This window comes from Mustela nigripes, chromosome 6 (genome assembly GCF_022355385.1).
Source record: "Mustela nigripes isolate SB6536 chromosome 6, MUSNIG.SB6536, whole genome shotgun sequence".
Classification (NCBI taxonomy): Eukaryota; Metazoa; Chordata; class Mammalia; order Carnivora; family Mustelidae; genus Mustela; species Mustela nigripes.
The window spans coordinates 79210372-79237070 of NC_081562.1; the positions used below are offsets into that span (position 1 = coordinate 79210372).

The window sequence follows — 26699 nt, forward strand, 5'->3', positions numbered from 1 at the left end:
ATCTTGTTTCATTGATTCTTCTCCTACCCACTTAAGCCCCCATGTTGCATCACCACTTCCTCATATCAGGGAGATCATATGATAGTTGTCTTTCTCTGCTTGACTTATTTCGCTAAGCATGATACGCTCTAGTTCCATCCATGTTGTCACAAATGGCAAGATTTCATTTCTTTTGATGGCTGCATAGTATTCCATTGTGTATATATACCACATCTTCTTGATCCATTCATCTGTGGATGGACATGTAGGTTCTTTCCATAGTTTGGCTATTGTGGACATTGCTGCTCTAAACATTCAGGTGCACGTGCTCCTTTGGATCACTACGTTTGTATCTTTAGGGTAAATACCCAATAGTGCAATTGCTGGGTCATAGGGCAGTTCTATTTTCAACATTTTGAGGAACCTCCATGCTGTTTTCCAGAGTGGCTGCACCAGCTTGCATTCCCACCAACAGTGTAGGAGGGTTCCCCTTTCTCCGCATCCTCGCCAGCATCTGTCATTTCCTGACTTGTTGATTTTAGCCATTCTGATTGGTGTGAGGTGATATCGCATTGTGGTTTTGATTTGTATTTCCCTGATGCCGAGTGATATGGAGCACTTTTTCATGTGTCTGTTGGCCATCTGGATGTCTTCTTTGCAGAAATGTCTGTTCATGTCCTCTGCCCATTTCTTGATTGGATTATTTGTTCTTTGGGTGTTGAGTTTGCTAAGTTCTTTATAGATTCTGGACACTAGTCCTTTATCTGATATGTTGTTTGCAAATATCCTCTCCCATTCTGTCAGTTGTCTTTTGATTTTGAAAACTGTTTCCTTTGCTGTACAAAAGCTTTTGATCTTGATGAAATCCCAATAGTTCATTTTTGCCCTTGCTTCCCTTGCCTTTGGCGTTGTTCCTAGGAAGATGTTGCTGTGGCTGAGGTCGAAGAGGTTGCTGCCTGTGTTCTCCTCAAGGATTTTGATGGATTCCTTTCGCACATTGAGGTCCTTCATCCATTTTGAGTCTATTTTTGTGTGTGGTGTAAGGAAATGGTCCAATTTCATTTTTCTGCATGTGGCTGTCCAATTTTCCCAGCACCATTTATTAAAGAGGCTGTCTTTTTTCCACTGGACATTCTTTCCTGCTTTGTCGAAGATTAGTTGACCATAGAGTTGAGGGTCTATCTGGGCTCTCTATTCTGTTCCATTGATCTATGTGTCTGTTTTTGTGCCAATACCATGCTGTCTTGATGATGACAGCTTTGTAATAGAGCTTGAAGTCCGGAATTGTGATGCCACCAACGTTGGCTTTCTTTTTCAATATCCCTTTGGCTATTCGAGGTCTTTTCTGGCTCCATATAAATTTTAGAATTATTTGTTCCATTTCTTTGAAAAAGATGGATGGTACTTTGATAGGAATTGCATTAAATGTGTAGATTGCTTTAGGTAGCATAGACATCTTCACAATATTTATTCTTCCAATCTGGGAGCATGGAACATTTTTCCATTTCTTTGTGTCTTCCTCAATTTCTTTAATGAGTAGGTTATAGTTTTCTGAGTATAGATTCTGTGTCTCTTTGGTTAGGTTTATTCCTAGGTATCTTATGGTTTTGGGTGCAACTGTAAATGGGATTGACTCCTTAATTTCTCTTTCTTCTGTCTTGCTGTTGGTGTAGAGAAATGCAACTGATTTCTGTGCATTGATTTTATATCCTGACACTTTACTGAATTCCTGTATAAGTTCTAGCAGTTTTGGAGTGGAGTCTTTTGGGTTTTCCACATATAGTATCATATCATCTGCGAAGAGTGATAATTTGACTTCTTCTTTGCCGATTTGGATGCCTTTAATTTCCTTTTGTTGTCTGATTGCTGAGGCTAGGACCTCTAGTACTATGTTGAACAGCAGTGGTGATAATGGACATCCCTGCCATGTTCCTGACCTTAGCGGAAAAGCTTTCCCTTTTTCTCCATTGAGAATGATATTTGCGGTGGGTTTTTCATAGATGGCTTTGATGATATTGAGGTATGTGCCCTCTATCCTTACACTTTGAAGAGTTTTGATCAGGAAGGGATGCTGTACTTTGTCAAATGCTTTTTCAGCATCTATGGAGAGTATCATATGGTTCTTTTTCTTTCTTTTATTAATGTGTTGTATCACATTGATTGATTTGAGGATGTTGAACCAACCTTGCAGCCCAGGAATAAATCCCACTTGGTCGTGGTGAATCACCTTTTAATGTACTGTTGAATCCTATTGGCTAGTATTTTTGTGAGAATTTCTGCATCTGTGTTCATCAAGGATATTGGTCTGTAGTCCTCTTTTTTGATGGGATCCTTGTCTGGTTTTGGGATCAAGGTGATGCTGGCCTCATAAAATGAGTTTGGAAGTTTTCCTTCCATTTCTATTTTTTGGAACAGTTTCAGGAGAATAGGAATTAGTTCTTCTTTAAATGTTTGGTAGAATTCCCCGGGGAAGCTGTCTGGCCCTGGGCTTTTGTTTGTTTGGAGATTTTTAATGACTGTTTCAATCTCCTTACTGGTTATGGGTCTGTTCAGGCTTTCTATTTCTTCCTGGTTCAGTACTGGTAGTTTATATGTTTCTAGGAATGCATCCATTTCTTCCAGATTGTCAAATTTATTGCCGTAGAGTTGCTCATAGTATGTTCTTATAATAGTTTGTATTTCTTTGGTGTTAGTTGTGATCTCTCCTCTTTCATTCATGATTTTATTTATTTGGGTCCTTTCTCTTTTCTTTTTGATAAGTCGGGCCAGGGGTTTATCAATTTTATTAATTCTTTCAAAGAACCAGCTCCTACTTTTGTTGATTTGTTCTATTGTTTTTTTGGTTTCTATTTCATTGATTTCTGCTCTGATCTTTATGATTTCTCTTCTCCTGCTGGGCTTAGGGTTTCTTTCTTGTTCTTTCTCCAGCTCCTTTAGATGTAGGGTTAGGTTGTGTACCTGAGACCTTTCTTGTTTCTTGAGAAAGGCTTGTACCGCTATATATTTTCCTCTCAGGACTGCCTTTGTTGTGTCCCACAGATTTTGAACCGTTGTATTTTCATTATCATTTGTTTCCATGATTTTTTTCAATTCTTCTTTAATTTCCCGGTTGACCCATTCATTCTTTAGAAGGATACTGTTTAGTCTCCATGTATTTGGGTTCTTTCCAAACTTCCTTTTGTGGTTGAGTTCTAGCTTTAGAGCATTGTGGTCTGAAAATATGCAGGGAATGATCCCAATCTTTTGATACCGGTTGAGTCCTGACTTAGGACCGAGGATGTGATCTATTCTGGAGAATGTTCCATGTGCACTAGAGAAGAATGTGTATTCTGTTGCTTTGGGATGAAATGTTCTGAATATATCTGTGATGTCCATCTGGTCCAGTGTGTCAATTAAGGCCTTTATTTCCTTGCTGATCTTTTGCTTGGATGATCTGTCCATTTCAGTGAGGGGAGTGTTAAAGTCCCCTACTATTATTGTATTATTGTTTATGTGTTTCTTTGATTTTGTTATTAATTGGTTTATATAGTTGGCTGCTCCCACGTTGGGGGCATAGATATTTAAAATTGTTAAGTCTTCTTGTTGGACAGACCCTTTGAGTATGATATAGTGTCCTTCCTCATCTCTTATTATAGTCTTTGGCGTAAAATCTAATTGATCTGATATAAGGATTGCCACTCCTGCTTTCTTCTGATGTCCATTAGCATGGTAAATTCTTTTCCACCCCCTCACTTTAAATCTGGAGGTGTCTTTGGGCTTAAAATGAGTTTCTTGGAGGCAACATATAGATGGGTTTTGTTTTTTTATCCATTCTGATAGCCTATGTCTTTTGACAGGGGCATTTAGCCCATTAACATTCAGGGTAACTATTGAGAGATATGAATTTAGGGCCATTGTATTGCCTGTAAGGTGACTGTTACTGTATATGGTCTCTGTTCCTTTCTGATCTACCGCTTGTAGGCTCTCTCTTTGCTTAGAGGACCCCTTTCAATATTTCCTGTAGAGCTGGTTTGGTGTTTGCAAATTCTTTCAGTTTTTGTTTGTCCTGGAAGCTTTTAATCTCTCCTTCTATTTTCAATGATAGCCTAGCTGGATATAGTATTCTTGGCTGCATGTTTTTCTCGTTTAGTGCTCTGAAAATACCATGCCAGCTCTTTCTGGCCTGCCAGGTCTCTGTGGATAAGTCAGCTGCCAATCTAATATTTTTACCATTGTATGTTACAGACTTCTTTTCCCGGGCTGCTTTCAGGATTTTCTCTTTGTCACAGAGACTTGTAAATTTTACTATTAGGTGACGGGGTGTGGGCCTATTCTTATTGATTTTGAGGGGCGTTCTCTGAACCTCCTGAATTTTGATGCTCGTTCCCTTTGCCATATTGGGGAAATTCTCCCCAATAATTCTCTCCAGTATACCTTCTGCTCCCCTCTCTCTTTCTTCTTCTTCTGGAATCCCAATTATTCTAATGTTCCGTCTTATGGTGTCACTTATCTCTCGAATTCTCCCCTCGTGGTCCAGGAGCTGTTTGTCCCTCTTTTGCTCAGCTTCTTTATTCTCTGTCATTTGGTCTTCTATATCACTAATTCTTTCTTCTGCCTCATTTATCCTAGCAGTGAGAGCCTCCATTTTTTATTGCACCTCATTAATAGCTTTTTTGATTTCACCTTGGTTAGATTTTAGTTCTTTTATTTCTCCAGAAAGGGCTTTTATATCTCTCGAGAGGGTTTCTCTCATATCTTCCATGCCTTTTTCGAGCCCGGCTAGAACCTTGAGAATTGTCATTCTGAACTCTAGATCTGACATATTACCAATGTCTGTATTGATTAGGTCCCTAGCCTTCGGTACTGCCTCTTGTTCTTTTTTTTGTGTTGAATTTTTCCGTCTTGTCATTTTGTCCAGATAAGAGTATATGAAGGGGCAAGTAAAATACTAAAAGGGTGGCAACAACCCCAGGAAAATATGCTTTAACCAAATTAGAAGAGATCCAAAATTGTGAGGGGGGAGAAAGGGGATAAAAAGAGGTTCAAAAAGGAAGAAAGAAAGAAAACGAAAAAAAAAAAAGAATTAAAAAAAAAAAGAAAACACCTTTCAGAAAGTGGTTGTTTTTCTGTTTCCAGAATTGCTGTTCTTCTTCTCTTCGATCTGCCGATGGATTTTCAGGTGTTTGCAATCTTTAGATAAGCTATCTAGCTGATCTCCGGCTAGCTGAAGTAGTCTCAGCCAGCTACTTCTCCGCCATCTTGACTCCTCCCCTCTCTTTTTCAACATTTTCTTAGCAATTCAGGGTCTTTTCTGATTCCATACAAATTTTAGGATTATTTGCTCCAGCTCTTTAAAAATACCGGTGGAATTTTGATTCGAATGGCATTAAAAGTATAGATTGCTCTAGGTATTATAGACATTTTAACAATGTTTATTCTTCTGATCCATGAGCATGGAATGGTCTTCCATCTTTTTGTGTCTTCTTCAATTTCTTCCATGAGTGTTCTATACTTCCTCAAGTACAGATCCTTTACCTCTTTGGTTAGGTTTATTCTCTGGTATCTTATGGTTCTTGGTGCTATAGTAAATGGAATCGATTCTCTAATTTTCTTTTCTGTGTTTTCATTGTTACTGTATAAGAAAGCAACAGATTTCTGTACACTGACTTTGTATCCTGCCACATTACTGAATTGCTGTATGAGTTCTAGTAGTTTGGGGGTGAAGTCTTTTGGGTTTTCCATATAAAGTGTCATGACAGACATTCTTAATGGTGTAACCTTATAAGTATTCCCTTTAAAATCCAAGGGGAAAGACTACTATCATCTCTTCAATATTTTACAGAGGTTTTTGACTTGCTGTAAGAAAAAAAGGATTGAAAGGAAGGACAACTGCCATAATTCAAATGATAATAATTGCCCACATTGAAAAAATAAATTATGAAGTTTTGAGTGATGAATCAGGTGCCTGGAATTAAAATCAATAAATAAAACAGTCTATTGCATTTCTATCAATATTCTATGCCATTTACAATAAAAAAGTAACAAAATTTGTGTATGACTGGCCTAAAAGAAAACATGTGTTACTGAAAGACATTGAAAAAGACCTACATAAGTGGACAGAGAATTATTTTATAAGGAATTGAAATGCTGATCTAAAAGAACAAAGGTCTAAGAATAGCCAAAATACTCTTGAGAAAAATAAGAAGTTATATACTCTACCAATTAGTAGGATTTATTATAGGGCTATAAATATTAAAATACAATTGACTCTTGAACATGGGAATTAGGGACACCAACTCTGTGCAGTAGAAAATCTGCATATAACTTTTGCCTCCTAAAACTTTAACTACTAATGGCCTACTGCTGACCAGAATGACGAAAGAGTTACTAACACATTTTATGTATATATTATATATAGTATTCTTACAATAAAGCTAAAGAAAATGTTAAAAATCATAAATAATTTATAATACTGTACTAAGGAGGGAAAATCTATGTATTAATCTATATATAATCTATGTATAATTTGACTTATGCAGCTGTAAGTGTGTTGTTCAAGGTCAACTGGTAGTGTAGACTTAGTATATGGGCTAACTAGGAAAGTAATTGTCTAATGGAATGGAGGAATGATTTGCAGACTCTCTTACAAATATAAATTTTTTATGACACTGGAGATTCTAAGTTAAGGAGGTGAACTTTCAATGTGTGGTCCGAGGAAACTGGTTATCAAAATAGATTTCTTTTATCCAAAATGGTTTAGAAATTTAAAGGTGAAAGGACAAGTTTTTAAATGTTTAAGAAAACAGGATATGTTTAGACTTTGAGTTACAGAAGGTATTCTTAAAATATGAATTTGCTAGCCTATAATTATAAATTCAGTTCTTTTATACAATTTCACAAAGAATGAAACTAAGCAAAAAATTATTGAGAGGTATTTGCCATACGTAGAAACCAAAATGGGTTTAGTATCATGAAGTTATAAATAATATCTAAAAAGCAGTAAGATAGTCCAACTTATTGGTATATGGCTTTTCATAATACCTTCTTACTGTATTTCTGTAGTGGTGTTAATTCTCTTCTCCCATTTGTGATTTATTTGTGTCCTTTTTGATAAGTCTTGCTAGGAGTTTATCAATTTTACTAATTTTTTCAAAGAAACAGCTCCTGGTTTTACTGATCTGTTCTAATTTTTTTGTTTGTTTGTTTGTTTCTGTATCATTTATTCTAAGTATTTACTTTCTTCTATTAACTCTATGGTTCATTGCTTTTCTAGCTCCTTTAGGTGTAAGGTTAGATTTATTTAAGATTATTCTAATCAGAACTACAATGAGATATCACCTCACACCTGTCAGAATGGCTAAAATTAAACAACACAGGAAACAACAGGTATTGGCAAGAACACAAATAAAGGGGAACATGTTTGCACTGCTGGTGGGAATGCAATCTGGTACAGCCACTCTAAAGAACAATATGGAAGTTCCTCAAAAAGTTAAAAATAGAACTATCCTAGGATCCAACAATTGCCCTACTAAGTATTTACCCAAAGGATATGAAAATACAAATTCAAAGGGATACATGTACCCCGATGTCTATAGGAGCATTATCTACAATAGCCAAATTATGGAAAGAGCCCAAATGTCCTTCGAATAATGAGTGGATAAAAAAGTTGTGGTGTGTGTGTGTGTGTATACAGGTAATGGAATAAAAAACAATGAAATCTTGCCATTTGCAATGACATGGATGGAGGTAGAGGGTATTGTGTTAGACAAAATAAATCAGAGCAAGCCAAATACGATATTATCTCACTCACATGTGGAATTTAAGAAACAAAACAAATAATCATGGGGCAGGGGGAAGGAAAACCAAGAAACAGATTTTTAACTATAGAAAGCAAACTGATGGTTAGCAGAGAGGAGGTGGACGGTGGGCTGGGCTGGGTTAAACAGCTGATAAGGATTAAGGAGGGCACTTGCTCACTTGCTGTGATGAGCACTGGATGATGTACGAAATTATTGTATCACTAAATTCTATACCTGCAACTAATATTACACTGTGTGTTAACTGTAATTTAAATGAAAACTTGGACAAAAAAAATAAAAATTAAAAAAATTAAAAGCAATAAGAAAATAACAAATACCATAGTGGAAAAATAAGTCCTATCTCTTTCATTCTTCAGAATAAAGGAAATATAAACAGCCAGCAGATATGAAAAGATGTTCAAACCCATTAATAATCATGGAACTGAAAATTACTACTGTAATGAAACACGTTACATTTAGATTGGCAAAAATGATAAATCTGAAGATACCTTGTGTTGAGAAGGACAAAATCAAAAAGAATATTTATACATTATTGATAAAGATGTAAACTGGTACAGGCACTTTAAGATATACCAAAGTTGAGCATCAGCAAATTTTTTTTAATTTATTTTTTATTTATTTTCAGCAGAACAGTATTATTTTTTCACCACACCAAGTGCTCCATGCAATCCGTGCCCTCCATAATACCCACCACCTGGTACCCCGACTTTCCACCCCTCCCGCCCCTTCAAAACCCTCAGATTGTTTTTCAGAGTCCATAGTCTCTCATGGTTCACCTCCCCTTCCAATTTCCCCCAACTCCCTTCTCCTCTCTATCTCCCCACGTCCTCCATGCTATTTGTTATGCTCCACAAATAAGTGAAACCATAATTGACTCTCTCTGCTTGACTTATTTCACTCAGCATAATCTCTTCCAGTCCCGTCCATGTTGCTACAAAAGTTGGGTATTCGTCCTTTAATGACATAACAATTTCAATTGCAGGAATGTACCTTAGATTTTTTTTTCTTTTCCTTTTTTTTTTGACAGATGGAGATCACAAGTAGGCAGAGAAGCAGGCAGAGAGAGAGGGGGAAGCAGGCTCCCCGAAGAGCAGAGAGCCCGATGCAGGACTCGATCCCAGGACCCTGGGATCATGACCTGAGCCCAAGGCAGAGGCTTTAACCACTGAGCCACCCAGGCGCCCCTGTACCCTAGATTTTAAAGAGAAAACCTAGAATTGGCCTAACTATCCACTAATAGCATATAGATATGTAAACCGAAGATGAATATATATATAGGAGTGAAATTCCATGAACTATAACTACAACGCTCAAAAAGAAGCAACATCAGTTTCTTTTATGAACACATAGATTATAGAACTATTTTTCAATATGGATGAAAGGAACTGGAACATATAAAATTCATGTTATTGGCTACCTCTTGGAGACATGCAAAGGGAGAGAATAAGGACTTAGCAAAGGTCATATGACTATATTAAGTTTTGGTTCTTAACTGTGGTAGCAGATTTATGGCTATTCATTTTATCATTTTGCCTTAAATCTGCATATAGTTTATGTGTATCTAGTAATTGGTACAGCTCTTATTCTTTAAAATGTATTGAAGCAAAAGCTAATAATGACAATCATTAATCAAGACAATCAAAATAATTATAATGTAAAAGGAAAATAAACATTTTAAACAATTCAGTAAATTATATATTAAAGATTTCTTTGAGAGAGAAAGAACACACAAGCTGCGGGGAGGGGCAGAGAAAGTTTTAAGCAGACTCCATCTGTGCTGAGCGCAGAGCTGGCTGGAAGGCTCTATCTCACGACCCTGAGATCACAACCTGAGCCAAAACCAAGAGTCAGATGTTTAAGCAACTGTGCCACCCAGGCACCTCTATAAGTTATATTTAATTTGCAAAGTAACTTACCCAATGTGTCACATTTCTCTCTAGCTCCACAAATGTCTTCCCTTAAAACAAAAAATTTTGAAGCATTTTCAGAAAAATATTTTTACAAGTCAAAACAAAGATAAAGAAGCTTGATCTGTGATGTGATTATTACCACAAACTCATTTCTGAATCCAGGCCTTATTAAGCTCTCAATAATTTTAAACCTAGGATAACACACCATTTGTATATACCAATAAGCAATAAGCGTTTTATAAAGGTGACTGCTGAAAAGAGTTGAAGCTTTAACCACGTTTAACAATAAACTTTCTAAGTGTTTACAAACATTGTTGGATGTGGTTAAAGCTTCAACTCTTTTTCACCTCTGCCTTTACTTATCCTGTAGGTGTAATGTAGTTTATGCTTTTCTAGATGTTTCAACATCATTATAAGCTTCAGTTCTTATTCTCCACCACAGATAATATTTTCATATACTACCAATTTACTTATTCCTTTTTTTCTTCTGCATTACTTAGTCCCTAAGCATTCAATTTGACAGTTCTCTTGTCTTTCTTTACCGTATCCCTCTTCCAGTCTCCTTTGTCTACCTCCCATCTTTAATTCATTATCTTCAGTCTTTGTTGCTTGGCCTCTACTTGCAATCCAGAGAAGAACCATGGACTGATGATATAATATGGTGTATAAAATTACATCAATTCTGCTTCAGTTCTGAAATTTTACAGCTATTTTACATGGACTAAGTGTTTCACTTCAGAGTTCTAGAAAGCAGAGAATTCAGAGTCTGACCCCTAAGTGGAAGAATTATTTCCTTTTGTCAATCAACCAATCCTAAGATCTAAATATCCTGGTAGCCATCAGTGTTGCTGAAGCGAAGGGATGAATTAACAATATATAGTGGTGCTTGTAAAATGGACAATCATTTTATAATAGCAGGAGTTGTTTTCCTTAAGCAGGTTGAGAAAGACCCTTGTAAATGCAGTTTAGTAATTAAGACATGGATTGAACATCAAAACACAGATTTTTTTTTAAAGTACAAGAAGTCAAAAGTGGACAACCAATTACATTCAAAGCTCTTCTTTCCAAGTGATTAAAATATCAAGTGGGGAATGAATATAACTTATATTCAGTTCCATAATTATGTTCCTTTGCACTTATTTTTCATAATTCTGTCACTAAATAAGGAAATTATTTTGTTTGGGTCGATCCATTACTCAGCAACCTAACATTGCTAATTTCCTAAGGAATCAACTAGCATTCTGGTCTAAAAGAAAAATGTTTTCATACAATAGTATCTTTTCCAGTACAAGTTCTCATAGAACACCACAGTGTATTATTAACAAGAAGTAGTGATCATGCAGAAGAGAAAGGGTAAACAACTGCAGTGGGAAGGGTTATTTCTAAAATTGTACCTAGTGATAAGAACAGCAGTGTCATGGTGAGAAGGGTGAGCATCATCAAGAACATTCTGACTTTGTTGCCACAAACAGAAGTTACGCAATGTGGTAGCTGCATTGTAACTGATGACTGGTCCTTCCTATACAAAAAAAAAAAAAAAAAGAGCAATTCAATATTACATTAAAATATCCACAGCCTTTCTTTTTCTCCAGGCTTGGCAGCTTCCTTACAATTTATCAAACAGTATTTTCAGAAGCAAGTGAAGTGGCATATCTCCCTCATATTTATTCAAAAATGTTAGCAATACTTAAAACATAATTGAAAGGAGGTCTAATGAGACGTTTTCAATGTAACCATCTAATACTGAAGATTAAAAAACTTCTAAAAAACTGTATTTTAATTTCTTCAATGACAGGATTATAAAAGAGAATAACCTCATTGTTTTTAAACCTTAGGTTTTTAATGTTTTTATTATTGCCTTTCTTTTTATTTCCATCACAATATAAAAAGTTAATCTCACTCCTTTTCAAATCAAGTTTTTAAATGTAAATTTCAGAAGTATCTCATTTCTAATAACAATTTTGTGATCTATATATGTTACTAGGAGCTAACTACAATTAAAATTACTAACTTCAGGCCTGGTTCTTACCTGTTCATTATGAATTACAACTAATTTTACAATTACTATGTTGATAAGATTTCCAATACTTGAGTCCTTGTAGATTGCTGCAACCTGCAAGGAAAAAAATGTAGGATTATCTGCATTGTAGAATGTTGAGCAGCATTGGAGTTCATTTCTAGTTCGTAATAGAATTGAACTTAATTATTAACATAATGTGTTATAAGAGAATATGTTCTATCTTGGTGTTAAAGTCTTTTTACATATGTTCTAGGATTTTCTAAGACAGTCCTTTAGATGTTGTAAATGTAAATTTTGATGTAGTAACTTCTAATTATATCACTTTTTTTAACTGTTAATTATATACACTTTAATTAAAAAGTGTAGGATAGGTGCCTAAATGAGTTGCTTCTTCTCAAATATTGACTGAAACCAGTCCTAGAACATCTATTCTGATTTAGCTGTGCATCAGAATCTCCTATGGACCTTTCCACAAACCCAGACACGTAGGCTAAATCTCTTATAAATTAAACAGAATCTCTGGGGTTGAGACCTCGGCATCAATTATCTTTTAAATTTCCCCAGTATTTTTTAATGATTCCAACGTGAACCTGACTTTGAGAACCAGTATCTTTAAACCTACTGAGATCAGCCCGTGGATCAGCAGTGTATGTATTCCCTAGAGCTGACTGAAATGCAGAGTTGCAACTACATCAAAAACTAATAATTTATTATATGTTGGCTAACTGAACATAATAAAAATAAAAATTTAAAATTTAAGAATCTAATAAAAAAAAAAAAAAGACCTGCAGAATTACAGACCCCGCCCTGTACTAGTGAATCAACCAGTTTGCATTTTAACAAAGTCCTCATGTAACCTAAACACTAACGGCTTGGAAAATATTTTAGATGATTCAGCAGGAACTTCACTTCAATCTGTGTCACAGTCCATAATTTACATAACCATTATTCTCCATAAAAATATGTAAGTTTTACCTATTTTTCTGGTAGTTTTACCTACTATTTTCTACAATGGCTGCATATTTCCAATTCTGAGTGTGCTTATAATTTTAATGATTAGTACTACTGGAATCCATGGAAACAGATTCATCCAAAATCACATAAGAAACCCTAACAGAGGTCAGGTCACAGGTCATAACCTGGTCTATAATTATTCAAGACTGAAAAATGCAATTCTATGAGCCCCTCTACATAGGCTCAGTTTGTGATTCCTGGTTAAGGTGCTAATTCACTACATTCATCTCTTCTACTTGTAGCCATCCTAAAGGTTTTTACTGCAGTAGTGGTTTCTTCCACATTCAATGCCTCTGTCTTGCACTCCTTCAGAAACATAATCCCCTCAGGACCTGGCCTTAGTAACATTTTTCTTGATAGGTCTCCTCAGGCAAGGGGAAAAAAGCAAAGCTAAACTACAAGGACTACACCAAAATAAAAAGTTTTTGCACAACCAAGGATAAGAAAAGGCAAGCTACAGGGCGCCTGGGTGGCTCAGTGGGCTAAGCCTCTGCCTTTGGCTCAGGTCATGATCCCAGAGTCCTGGGATCGAGTCCCACATCGGTCTCTCTGCTCGGCAGGGAGCCTGCTTCCTCCTCTGTCTCTCTCTCTCTCTACTTGTGATCTCTGTCAAATAAATAAATAAAACCTTAAAAATAAATAAATAAAAGGCAACGTACAAAACAAGACATTTGCAAATGATATATCCAATGGGGATTAGTATCAAAAATATATAAAGAACTTAAAATAAATGAAGTTTTATATAGATATATCTTAAAAACAATCCAATTAAAATAGAGCAGAGGCCCTGAATAGACCTCTTTCCAAAGATGACACACACTTTGCCAACAGACATATGAAAATTTGCTCAACATCACTGGCCAGTGAAATGCAAACCAAAACCACAAGATAATACTTTACACCTATCAGGAATGGTTAATATAAAAAACAAAACAAAACAAAACAATAACAAAAAAACCCAAAAACAAACAAACAAAAAAAAAAAAAACAAGAAATAAGTGTTGGTGAGGAAGTGGAGAAAAAGGAACCCCTGTGCACCATGGATAGGAATGTAAAGAGGTTGCACCCACTATGGAAAATAGTAGGAAGGCTCCTCAAACAATAAAAACAGGAATATCATATGATCCAGTAATTCCAGTCCTGGGTATTTAGCCAAAGATAGCCCTAATTCAAAAAGTTATATGCACCCATATATTTATTACACAGCATTATTTACACTAGCCAAGATGCAGAAGCAATCTAAGTGTCCACTGATACATGAACAGTTAAGACACAGTGTCCTTGTAACAAAGTATCACTCAGCCATAAGAATGAGATCTTGCCATTTGTGACAACACAGAGGAAACCTAGAGAGACAACGCTAAGTGAAATAAGTCAGACCAAAAAAAAGAGACAAATATGATTTCACTATACATGGAATCTAAAAAGCGAAACAAAGCATTAACAGACTCAAATACAAAGAGCAAACTGGTGCTTGCTGGAGGAGAGGGGATGGGGGATGGGCAAAATGGGTGAAAGAGAGTAGAAGGTACAAGTTTCCAGTAACAGAAGTCATGGGGATGAAAGGTACTGCATGGGGAATACAGTCTATGGCGTTGTAATAGCATTGGATGGTGACAAAAGGTAGCTAAACTGGTAGAGAGCATAGCATAACACAAAGCTGTCGAATCACTCAAATCACTGCTATATACTTTGTCAACAATATCTCAATTTCAAGTTTCTGAAACCTGGACTACCATCTTCTGGACACTACCCAAACCAAGATAAGCCATTGCTTGAGGAGATCCTACTTGTCTCATCTTTTGGATAAATATTCAGCATCTACGTCCTGCTTTGTTGGCTAGCAACTAACTGAGAGATAAGGAAGACATGGGCCCTGACCTTCTGGAGCTTAAAATTTGCTGGAAGTACTAGTAGTGGAGACCTCATTCCATCAGCCCAAGTGGTTTCAATATAATGAGTGACATACACGGCTGCTGCTGCTGCTTCTTTTGCTACATGGAGTACAACCAGAACCAGAGCCAAAAGCATCTCCAGAAATGCTGACACTGTGGGGTCAGCATGGGTTTCAACACACATTCTAGCACCTTTTCCGTGGTTTTAGCTGCACAGCCACAAATATTTACAGGTTGGTCTACCAACCGTGTTGCCTTCAGCTCTGGCAATAGCATTTTTTGGCAAAAGTGTTGGTCTTGGGAGAGGGGTTGAGAGTAAGTTAAGACAGGGACAATCAAATGGTTGGCAATTTCAAGCATTCAAGTCTGTTAACACTGCAGTATTGCTCACTTGAAAATGAGAGCTGTGGAAAGTTGTTGAGCTGATATTTTCCACGTTACTTTAAAAAAATACTTTTCTCCCATAGAAAACAAAGTATACACATACTCGTAACTACAGTTATCCTCTGATGCAGTGAATTTAAAAGTGGATGCTTTTCTAAGTCAAATTACAAAGTAAATAATACATCTCAAAGGTATGTGCAAAGGCTCTTTTCCCCCTTAAAAAACAAATGGTTGTAAAGACTTTTATGTCACAGGGAGCCATGTATTCCCAGTTACTCCACATAGAAAAAAGCTTAAGTATTATGAAGTATCTACACAGCTAATTTCTCTACTCATTGCCCCAAAGATGTTGACCAAAATTGACTATCCAGATATTTTAGTATCAGCTACAAAATATATAGTCTTAAAAATATTGAGTTTCAGAAGGAAACAGATACTGCACCTGAAAAGTAACAGATCTATAAGGAATATGCAGTAAATATATCTATAACGGAATATTACTCAACCATACAAAAGAATGAAATTTTGTCATTTATAATGACATGGATGAAGCTACAGAGTATTATGCTAAGTGAAATAGAACAATCAGATATAAATACCATATGATTTCACTCAAATGTGAAATTTAAGGAACAAAGTGGGGGCACCAAGAAACAGACTTTTCACCATAGAGAATAAACTGATGCTACATCCAGAGGGGAGGTAGGTGAGGGAATTAACGAGCACACTTGCTATAATGAGCACCAGGTGCTATATGGAAGTATTGAATCACTATATTGTAACACCTGAAACTAATATCACATTGTACATTAACTGGAATTTAAATAAAAACTTTAAAAAAAACCCTCATTCTTCCAGACATGGAAAATACAAAGGGCTCAACTTAATTCTTCACACACACCTTTCCCCCCAAAACCCTCAGATTAATATTTTGCTTTTATACTAAAATGGTATCCTGAAGTAATTAAGGTTATCCTATTTAATGGTATGAATTTCTTCTTGTATGTGCTGACCATCATCTATGTGCTCATATTCAATATATATATCTCTTTTACTATATTTGGATATTTATTAAGATGCAATGATGTAACAATTCAATTAAACGGAATTATGAAACAGGCAGATGAATGACCAAGGGGCCTGTTTCATTATTCAGAGGATTTTCTAATCGGCATGTACAACGTGTTTCTCTCATCCCCAAACCAACACCCCATATTAGATTGCCACAATGGTAGGATACCATGTTTGCTATTTCTCCATGAATACATTCATAAGTTTATTGGCTTTAGCTCTAACCATTGAATCTATCTCAGGGAATTTCAGCATTCTACCCTAAGTCCTTTTAATTAACTCTTGGTACAAAAATTGCTTTCAGAACCCTGATGTGTTTCATGACATTGCTCTACTATAGTCACTTGACCATGGCCCCAAAGAACTCTTAGGTTGTCAGGAGACCTTGGTTTTAGTTCTAGCTCTATTGCTAGTTACAAGGAAGCTTCTCAATTCAGGAATTTGGCCTATCTACTTTTTGTCTCAATACCTGCAACCATGTTGAGACACAGAACACCCTTGGTCACAATGCCCTAGTGCATTTAATTAGTATTTACCACACGCTATTTGGGGAGGAGTATGGAGAGCATTTGTTTTAAGGAACAAAATCATTCCACAGTTTGAGAAACGTTTAGTAAAAAAGTTAAGTAGGTATCTTCAGCATCTTGAGAAGTATTATTTCACACACATGCTTGAACATTTTTTCCCCTTCTTGCTATGGAGCATATCACAGTTCTAGTACTCCATTCCACAGACTACACCTTAGAAAACGTTAGACCAGATATCTAAGGTAACCTCTTGTTCTACAGAGCCATGCAATACTGATATATGTAACTATAATCACCACATGTTAGAGGGCTGCATTTTAGAATTTTTATTGTTCTAATTAAAATGTATTGAATCTTCTATTCTTTAAGCATTTGTTCCCCTAGCATATCAGGTTTATGTTTCTTTTACAGATAGATCTCACAAAACAGTAATTCACAGACATTTATCAAAACAGGTAGAGAAGAGGGAAACCTGGGTGGCTCAGTGGGTTAAAGCCTCTGTCTTCAGCTCAGGTCATGATTCCAGGGTCCTGGGATTGAGTCCCACATGGGGCTCTCTGCTCAGCAAGGAGTCTGCTTCTCCCCCCCCCACCACCCGTCCCTGTCCCTCTCTGCCTGCCTCTCCGCCTACTTGTATCTCTGTCTGTCAAATAAATAAATAAATCTGTTTTTAAAATAAGGTAGAGAAGAAATGGTATAAATTCTATTGTTTAAATGTTTCAAGCAAATTCTAGGCAAAATACACTTCATGCAAATCATGAAGTTACTGTCACCATTAACTGACCAACTATTTTGAAGTAATCTGTATATAGAGCTTCAGCAAATGTACATATGATATGCTTACAGGCTATCTTCATTTTTATCATTTTAGCAATTTTTGAGATAACAGACATATTACTTTTAGATATTCAACAATGACTTGATAAATGTATGTATTGTGAAATGATCACCACAAAAAGTTAACATCTACCATATACAGTTATAATTTTTTTGTTATGAGAGCTTTTCAGATCTACTCTAAACAACTTTCAAATGTAAAATAATCACCATGTCAACCATTCACCATGCTGTGTGTTATACCCCTAGGACTTGTAACTGAAGTTTGTAGCTTTTGACCACTTTCACCTTCAAAATCACCTATATAAAACTGATTTTAACAAAGTGAAGAGATTTTGTTTATAAGGATCTCTACTCTTGTCACATCTTTTCACTTAAAGTTAGAAAATTACTTTATTACATTCCACTACATGCAAAGTATGTATGTGCAGAGAATTAAACTGAAACATAATAGGTCAACTATACTTCAATTTTAAAAAATTAAAATTAAATAATTAGAACAGAGTTGAAGAAAGGAAAAGCAAACATTAATGGTCATACCTGAAATATAAAAAGTACATTATTACGTTTTTATTTTAGTATGGTTGAAAATTGTCTACCCTGAATTACATCAATGAAAGCAAGGATATTAAGTCAGTATGATGCAAGTGAGGGTTTTTGTTGATAGATGCCTCTAAGAGCAACTATATTTTAATAAACAGGGCTAATTCCTGATGATCATATGGTGCTCCTTAAATTTACATGATTAAATCTCTAAGAAGGTGAATATTACAAAGTCAAGCCTTTGTGAACCTCTGAGCTAGTAAATATCTTCAAGGTCTATTAAATAAGTCACTGAATATCAAAGAGAGTCTGTTGAAGAAGGTAACTCCTCTAGTTGACAAATATGTTGGTAGTTTAACTATATGTAAATGCCATTTTAGTCAAATACTGTCACCCAAATTCTCTAAAGATAAATACTTTTGTATTATCTTTAGATAATAATTTTGTATTAAATACCTCAACATCTCTGAGCATTTAACATAAACTCATTTCATTAGATACGCTATACACAATTCTTTCCAGTTTTCATGCTGAAATCATTTTGAAGAAGATCATTATGCTATTTGTATAGCAACTCTAGTGAATTAAATCACACAACATTTCTGTATCACTGTACACATTTTGTTAAACTGTTGAGTAAAGAAACAGTTTAAGACAGTACAAATGTGTACTTTGTGCAGGACGGTTAAGAGTAGATAGTTCTGTAAATGGTGTATATAATCCATTTGGCTCAGTGTCGAAGCATTCAGCTATTCTCCCTATCTTATCTGGAGCCAACACACACAAACTTTTTGGTGACTTTGAACTTTTCTTTAAGTGGTTCACAATTATACTTCAAGTCTAAATCACATTTTCCTGTCTTTTTCCTAAATTACTATCACCAAGAACATTACCAATATCCTGTGTTTTTGTTTGAATAAATGCAGTTAAGACTTTCTTAAAAAACAGGAGAGAATGTGCAGGATCTCAAGGACTCCTTCCTCAACCCGAAACACCTGTGGATACTTACATGGAGACAGCATTCCTCTTACCTCTTCAGAGCAATTTTGGAAATGGAACTCATGAGTGGAGATAAAACAAGTTGAACTAGATTTGACCATCTCTACAAGGTGTGGCTAACGGTCCCGGTTTGCCTAGGACTATGGGGTTTCCAGGGACAGGAGTCTTAACACTAAAACTAGGAAAGTCCCAGGGGACACAAGGAGAGTTTGTCACTCTAGGTCACAATTTCCTTTCACGTGGTTTATATCTGCAAATATCGTTGTGATCATGGTTTTTCCTGTGAACAGTCTTTAACTTTTTATTTAAATTCCAGTAGTTATCATACAGTGTAAAATTAGTTACACATACGGTATAATCATAGTAATATTAGTTTCAGGTGTACATTGCAGTGATTCAACACTTCCATACAACAGGCAATGCTCATCACAAGTGCCCTCCTTAACACCCATCACCCGGTTCACCCATCCTTCCACCCACTTCCTCTCTAGTAATCAGCAGTTTGTTCTCTACAGTCAGGAGTGTTCCTTGGTTTGGCTCTTTATCCGTATCCTTATTTTTGTTTCTTAAATTCCACACATTCTTTTAATGAAAAAGAATGGAGAAAGCATTAAACTCAGTAATTTATAAATCATCTGAAATTTGACCTCTGAAGAGGAAAGAAAGCATATACAAAACCCAAACCACCTCAAAAGAGGGTAAATTTTTCCTCCTATCCATCTACATTGGGAACGCCTCCCTTTTTCCTGACCCTGCTGCGGTCTGTCTCCTTATGAATGAGAGCTCAACAAAACCAGTTGACTAGATGTCTTAACATCTCATCTTCAACTGAAATTGGCTCTCCTAGTGGAACTAAGAACCTAGAAAGCGTACACATTGGGCTACTGTTTCAAGCAATCTGAGAAGCTGACTTACTTTCTGTGAAGTCAAAAGGTCTGTTTTGCCCTTGACGAACTGTGGCTTTAAAACTCCCATGGGCAACTTCAGTAATCTCCAAGTTGTGTCACAGTATCTTCCAAACAGTAATTATATTGATTTTTATGTGAAATACAGGTAACAAAACTCTTCTGAGAATGCCATTATCACCAAAACTGCATGTAGCTGCATATTTTTTCCGATAAACATTTTTCCTATTTTCCTTTCCTCCTAGTTCATATTTGCACAGCACAGGTATCAAAGTTGCCCATCATTAAGCAGTCTTCACAATCTGTTGCATTTACAAAATCTAGTATTTTCCCCCTCAGTATCTCTACCCTCCTCCCCACAATTTTCTTAATGAATATCTCCTTTAACCATTTAAAATTACAAAGTTTACCCTCTACTGCTCCATATAATTGATTCAATTTCCTGCATTATCAACGAACATCCTCTGTGTCCGTGCTGTCATTAGAATCTCCTCATAATGAGCATGCCACACCCACATGTAGATAATTATACATCTAGAAAATTACACATCTAATTACTTCAGATTCAAAGGTAAAAGCATGTTATCAGGATAAATTTCTATGTATAGCTCTGTTTTCATTTTAAAAATTTCAAGTCAACAAGTGTCCATTTTGTACAATTTCAGAAATCATTTTGAATCATCTGTTTTTTTTGGTCTACTTTACAATGACATGCATTCTGAAAAAAGTATTAATCACTTATTCATTCTATCTTTAACTATAAATGCCCACTTTGTACCAAATACTGTACTTAGACAACATAGGCTATTTATTCTTAGCACATATAATCATAAGAATTTAAGGTGAAATATTATATATAAGGAAAACAATAGGGTCTCAATGTCTTCAAGTCAAAATGTACTTAAGTGGGCATTTCTAGCTAAGAAAACTTTACAATGGCCAATAGATGTATGCTGGCCAAGCTGTTCAATCAAGTGGGCCTGAATTCCCTACATGTTTACAGGTACTTCCAGCCATTGTGTGTATTCCAATACCCTAAATCTGTATAAATAAGTCACTATATAATTCATTAACTAAATCAGGAGACTCCTGAGCATGAAAGGTGGGTGCTTTTAGTAATTACTCCAAAACAGGCCTAAATCCAGAAATGTCCCAGACAACAGTTTAAGTAGGTGTTTGTATAGGATATATTTGTATAGATCCTTCACTAGGTCTAGAATTCTGTTCCATGGATACTGCCACCACCCCTGCTCAAAAGAGATGTTAATATCAGATCAGTAACTCACAGCTACTGTGATCTTACATTCCAAATTTGCTAAAGAGGCTCTCTCTCAGTAATATCCTATCTTTTTATCCCCATAAATACATTTATAATTTGAAGTATCCTTTCTCCCAGGGGCACCTGGGTGGCTCAGTGGGTTAAAGCCTCTGCCTTCAGTTCAGGTCATGATCCCAGGATCCTGGGATCAAGCCCCACAACGGGCTCTCTGTTCAGCAGGGAGCCTGCTCCCCCCCACCCACCCCCCCCCCGCCTCGCTTGCCTCTCTGAAAACAATGGTCCAAAGTCTTTGTTATACAGCAAAAATGGTTCTAAGAAGGAAGTTTCTAGCAATATATGCCTACCTCAAGAGGCAAGAAAAATGTCAAATGAACAATCTAACCTTAAACCTAAAGGAGCCAGAAAAAGAAACAAAACCCAAAACCAACAGAAAGAAGGAAATAATAAAGATTAGAGCATAAATATAGAATTATTTTTAAAAAAGCAGAAAAGATCAATAAAGCCAGGAGTTAGTTCTTTGAAGGATCCACAAAATTGATAATCCTCTAGCCAGACTCATCACAAAGAGGACTCAAAGTCCCAAATCTCACAAATGAATGAAATACCAACACCACAGAAATACTAACAGTTGTAAGAGATTATAAAAAATTATATACCAACAAATTGGATAACTTAAATGAATTCCTAAAAACACATAACCTACCAAAACCGAAGCAGGAATAGAAACTTTGAACAGAATGATTCCCAGCAATGAAACTGAATCAGTAATCAAAAAACTCCCATGGGTGCCTGGGTGGCTCAGTGGGTTAAAGCCTCTGTCTTCAGCTCAGGTCATGATCCCAGGGTCCTGGGATCGGGCTCTCTGCTCAGTGGAGAAGCTGCTCCCCCCTCTCTCTCTGCCTGCCTCTCTGCCTACTTGTGATCTCTGTCAAATAAATTTAAAAATCTTAAAAAAAAAAAAACCAAAACCTCCCAATAAGCAAAAGTCCAGGATTAGAAGTCTTCATGGGTGAATTCCAAATATTTAGAGTTTATACCTATTCTCCTCAAACTATTCCGAAAATCAAAGAGGAAGGAAAACTTACAAATTCACTCTATGAGGTTTTCATCCTGATATCAAAACCAGATAAAGATACCACACAAAAAGAGAACTACAGACCAGTGTCTCTGATGAACATAGACGCAAAAATCCTCAACAAAATACTAGTAAGCGGAATCCAACAACAACAACAAAAATCATTCACCACAATCAAACAGGATTTACTCCCTGGATACAAGGGTGGTTCAATATTTGCACATCAATCAATGTGATACACCATATTAATAAGGATAAAAACTATATGATCACTTGAATACATCCATAAAAAGCATTTGACAAAGTAAAACATCCATTCATGATAACCAAAAAAACCCCACAAAAAACCTTAATAAAGTAGGTTTAGAGAAAACATACCTCAACATAAATAAAGGCCTTATATAAAAACCCACAGCTGGGACACCTGGGTGGTTCAGTTGGTTAAGCATCTCACTTCAGCTCAGGTCATGATCTCAGGGTCCTGGGATCAAGCCTGATGTTGGACTCCCCACTCAGTGGGAAGTCTACTTATCTCTCTCCCTCTGCCCCTCCCCATGCTTGTGTGCTCTCTCTCAAATAAATAAAATCTTAAAAAGAAAAAGAAAACCCAAAGCCAAAATCATACTTAATGGGAAAAACGAACTTTTCCTCTAAGATCAGGAACATGACAAGGGTATCACTTTCATTACCTTTATTCAACGTAGTACTGGATATCCTAGCCACAGAGATTAGACAACGAACAAAATAAGAGGCATCCAAATTGTTAAGAAGTAAAACTTTCACCACTTGCAGATGTGGTGATACTATACACAGAAAACTCTAAAGACTCCAAAATACTACTAGAACTGAAAAATGAACTCAGTAAAGTCACAGGATACAAAAATCAATGTACAGAAATGTGTTCCATTTGTATATACCAGTAATGAAGCAGCAGAAAGGAGAAATAAAAGAATCCCATTTACAAGTGTTCTAAAAACAAAATACCTAGGAAGCTTACCAAAGAGGTGAAAAGCTTATACTCTAAAAACTATAAAACATTGATGAAAATGTTTCAAGAATACCCAAAGAAATGCAAGGCATTCCATGCTCATGGGTTGGAAGAACATTGTTAAAATGTCAATACTACTCAAAGCAATCTACACATTTAATGCAATCCCTATCAAAATGCCAATGGCACTTTTCATAGAGCTAAAACAAGCATCCTAAAATTGTATGGAACCACAAAAGAATAACCAAAGCATCTTAAAAAGAAAAGCAAAGTTAAAGACATCATAATATCAGACTTCAGGTTATATTACAAACTTGTAGTAATTAAAGCATAAAATATAGACATGTCGATCAACTAAACAGAAAACCCAGAAATACATCCACAACTATATGGTCAATTAATCTTCAACAAAGCAGGAAAGAATGTCCAATGGGAATTTCTCCCATTTTTCCCAATGGGGAAAAAAAAACAGTCTCTACAAAAAATGGTGTTGGGAAAACTGGATGACTACATGCAAAAGAATGAAACTGGATCACTTTCTCACACCACGCACAAATATAAATAATGGATTAAAGACCTCAACGTGAGACCTGAAACCATAAAAACCCTAGAAGAGAAAACAGAGGGCATTTCTCTGGCATCAGCCATAGCAACAGGGTTTTTTTGTTTGTTTGTTTGGTTGGTTGATTTTTTTTTTTTTTTTTAGAGCTGTCTCCTAAAGCAAGGAAAATAAAAGCAAAAATATACTATACACACACACACACACACACAATACAAAGCTTCTAAAAAAACTTACAAAGCTTCTGCATAGCAAAGGAAACAACAAAATTAAAAAGCAACCTATGGAATGGGAGAAGATAATCTGCAAATGGCATATCCAGCATAAAGAACTGATACAACTCAATACCCTAAAAACAAATAATCCAATTTAAAAATTGGCAGAATATATGAAAAATATTTCTCAAAAGACATCCAGATGGCCAACACATGAAAAGATGCTCAACATCACTCATCATCAGGGAAATGCAAATCAAAACAAGGCGATATCACCTCATACCTGTTGGAATGGCTAAACTCAAAAACACAAGAAACAAGCGTTGGTGAGGATGTGGAGAAAAAGGAACCCTCTTGCACTGTTCATGGGAAGGCACACTGGTGTAGCCAATGTAAAAAATAGTGTGGAGGCTCCTCAAAAAGTTAATAGAACTACCCTACAATGCAGTAATCACACTACTGGGCATTTATCCAAAAATAGAAAATAAAAGTAATTTAAAGGGATACTTGCACCCCTGCTTACTGAAGCATTATTTACAATAGCCAGATTATAGAAGCAGCCCAAGAATCCACAGATAAACAAATGGATAAAGAAGAGGCAGTATATATACATATACAAATGGAATATTATTCAGACATAAAAAATGAAAACTTGCCATTTGCAACATCATGGATGGAGCTAGAGAGTATAATGCTAAGCAAAATAAGTCAGAGAAAGTATCATATGATCTCACTCACATGTTGAATTTAACAAAACAAGCAAGCAAAGGGAAAAAAAAAAAAAAGAAAAACCAAGAAACAGACCCTTAACAGTAGAAAACTGACAGTTACCAGAGGGGGAGGTGGAGGAAGCAGGTGATGGGGATCAAAGAGTACATTTATCACGATGAACACTGATCAATGTATAAAATGGTTGAATCGCTATACTTATTTACCTGAAACTAATATAGCATTATATTAACTATGCTACAATTAAAAACTTAAAAAATAAATTATCATTTGCCCCAATTTCTGATTTGGTAAGTGTAACAGGAGCAAAATAGCATCCCCTTCCTTCCATGCAGAAATAAGAGGGTTTAAAAATCAGATTCAAGGGGCAAAAGATCAGTGCTACCAAGATCTTCCCTTTACCAAGGGATAGAAAGTATTCATGCGATGAATAATTCTTCAAGTATTTTCAGTAAGTGTTTTCAGAGATTTTCAATTAATGTGAAGAAAACATTAAATATCTTAGAAAGTTTAAATGACAGGTTTACTTACAATTGACATTAGAGTTAGTACATAGTGCTGCAGATTCTGTCCATGATGATGAACCATTTTGGCATCGGCTGTAACCATGACTTCTACATATCTTGGATAGGATAAGAAACGTTTTTTCCTGGAATGTAATGGGCTTCTTTCATCTTCCAAGGATTTATTTTTTGAAGGGTACCCTAGAGCCATTTCCTTCTTTACATTAAGATCTTCGGTCATATTGCTGTTGCGGTGAAGGGGTAAAGTGGTCTGCTTTATTTGACTTTCTAGGGGGAAAAGAGAATATAATGCAGAGCCATTAAATTAGATGGGACTAAAAATATTGCACAAAAATTTAATACATACACATCTGCTTCCAATGTGAGACACAAAGATAAAAAGAAGTTAAACAGTGTTATGCAGCAGTATTATGAGGATTACTATGCCTAGTAATAAAATGTTCATTTTCATAGATTGCCTTAAGAAAAACCAAACTCTAAGTCTTTTTTTTTTTTTTTAAGTTTTATTTATTTATTTGACAGAGATCACAAGTCAGCAGAAAGGCAGGCAGAGAGAGAGGGGGAAGCAAGCTCCCTGCTAAGCAGAGAGCCCGATGCGGGGCTCGACCCCAGGACCCCAACATCATGACCTGAGCTGAAGGCAGAGGCTTAACCCACTGAGCCATCCAGGTGCCCTAAGTCTTTTTTTTTTTTTTTTTTAAACAGCTATGGCGGTTCGAGTTCATTTATTAACCACTGTGTTCATTAAAAAAAAAAAAAAACAAGGAAAGTAGGTAAATTAGGCCCTCAAGCAATGATATTTCAACCCATTACAAAGTAATCACATTTTGAAGACAATATGGAGAAGCTTTTGTTAGACTTAAGTGAATATCACCATAGACAGAAAAATCAAACCATAGAACAATGGTGGCTTTTTGAATCCAGAAAGTTAAATGTAGATATAAATTTTATAATACTGTTGCTTTGGGATGAAATATTCTGAATATATCTGTGATGTCCATCTGGTCCAGTGTGTCATTTAAGGCCTTTATTTCCTTGCTGATCTTTTGCTTGGATGACCTGTCCATTTCAGTGAGGGGAGTGTTAAAGTCCCCTACTATTATTGTATTGATTATATAAAATATCCACAAACATGCTTATGTTTAAATACAGCATTCAAATTATTCAACATTAGAGATTATTACAGAGGCGATATTTAAGTCCTATGCATTTATAGAAACTAATTATTTGTGCTATTAGAAAAAAATTATAAGCTGCATAGGTGCTCATCCTATGTCCTGCTCCATTTTTTTCTCTCCTTTTTCTCTTTTTTTTCCAGACAACTGTTTTGTGGAAGTGTTTTCAACGGAAGAGTACACCAAAGAATCAGTTAAGAAAAAAAATCAAAGGCCCTGGAAACTACTCAGACTTAGTTGTACTATAAAGATCAGACAAATATAAAACTATT

At 35.9% G+C, this 26699-nt stretch overlaps 1 protein-coding gene across 1 annotated transcript in view; it reads right to left on the reverse strand.

Moving 5' to 3' along the window:
* The window catches only part of ADAMTS20 (ADAM metallopeptidase with thrombospondin type 1 motif 20), a 189468-nt gene that overhangs the window by 130040 nt on the left and 32729 nt on the right, over positions 1–26699 (reverse strand). The window contains exons 4-7 of the mRNA XM_059404802.1: positions 25260–25519; positions 11718–11801; positions 11083–11207; positions 9695–9735 (exon numbers count right to left, since the gene is read on the reverse strand). Coding sequence (XP_059260785.1) covers positions 9695–9735; positions 11083–11207; positions 11718–11801; positions 25260–25519 — 510 coding nt within the window. The remainder of the gene's footprint in view (positions 1–9694; positions 9736–11082; positions 11208–11717; positions 11802–25259; positions 25520–26699) is intronic.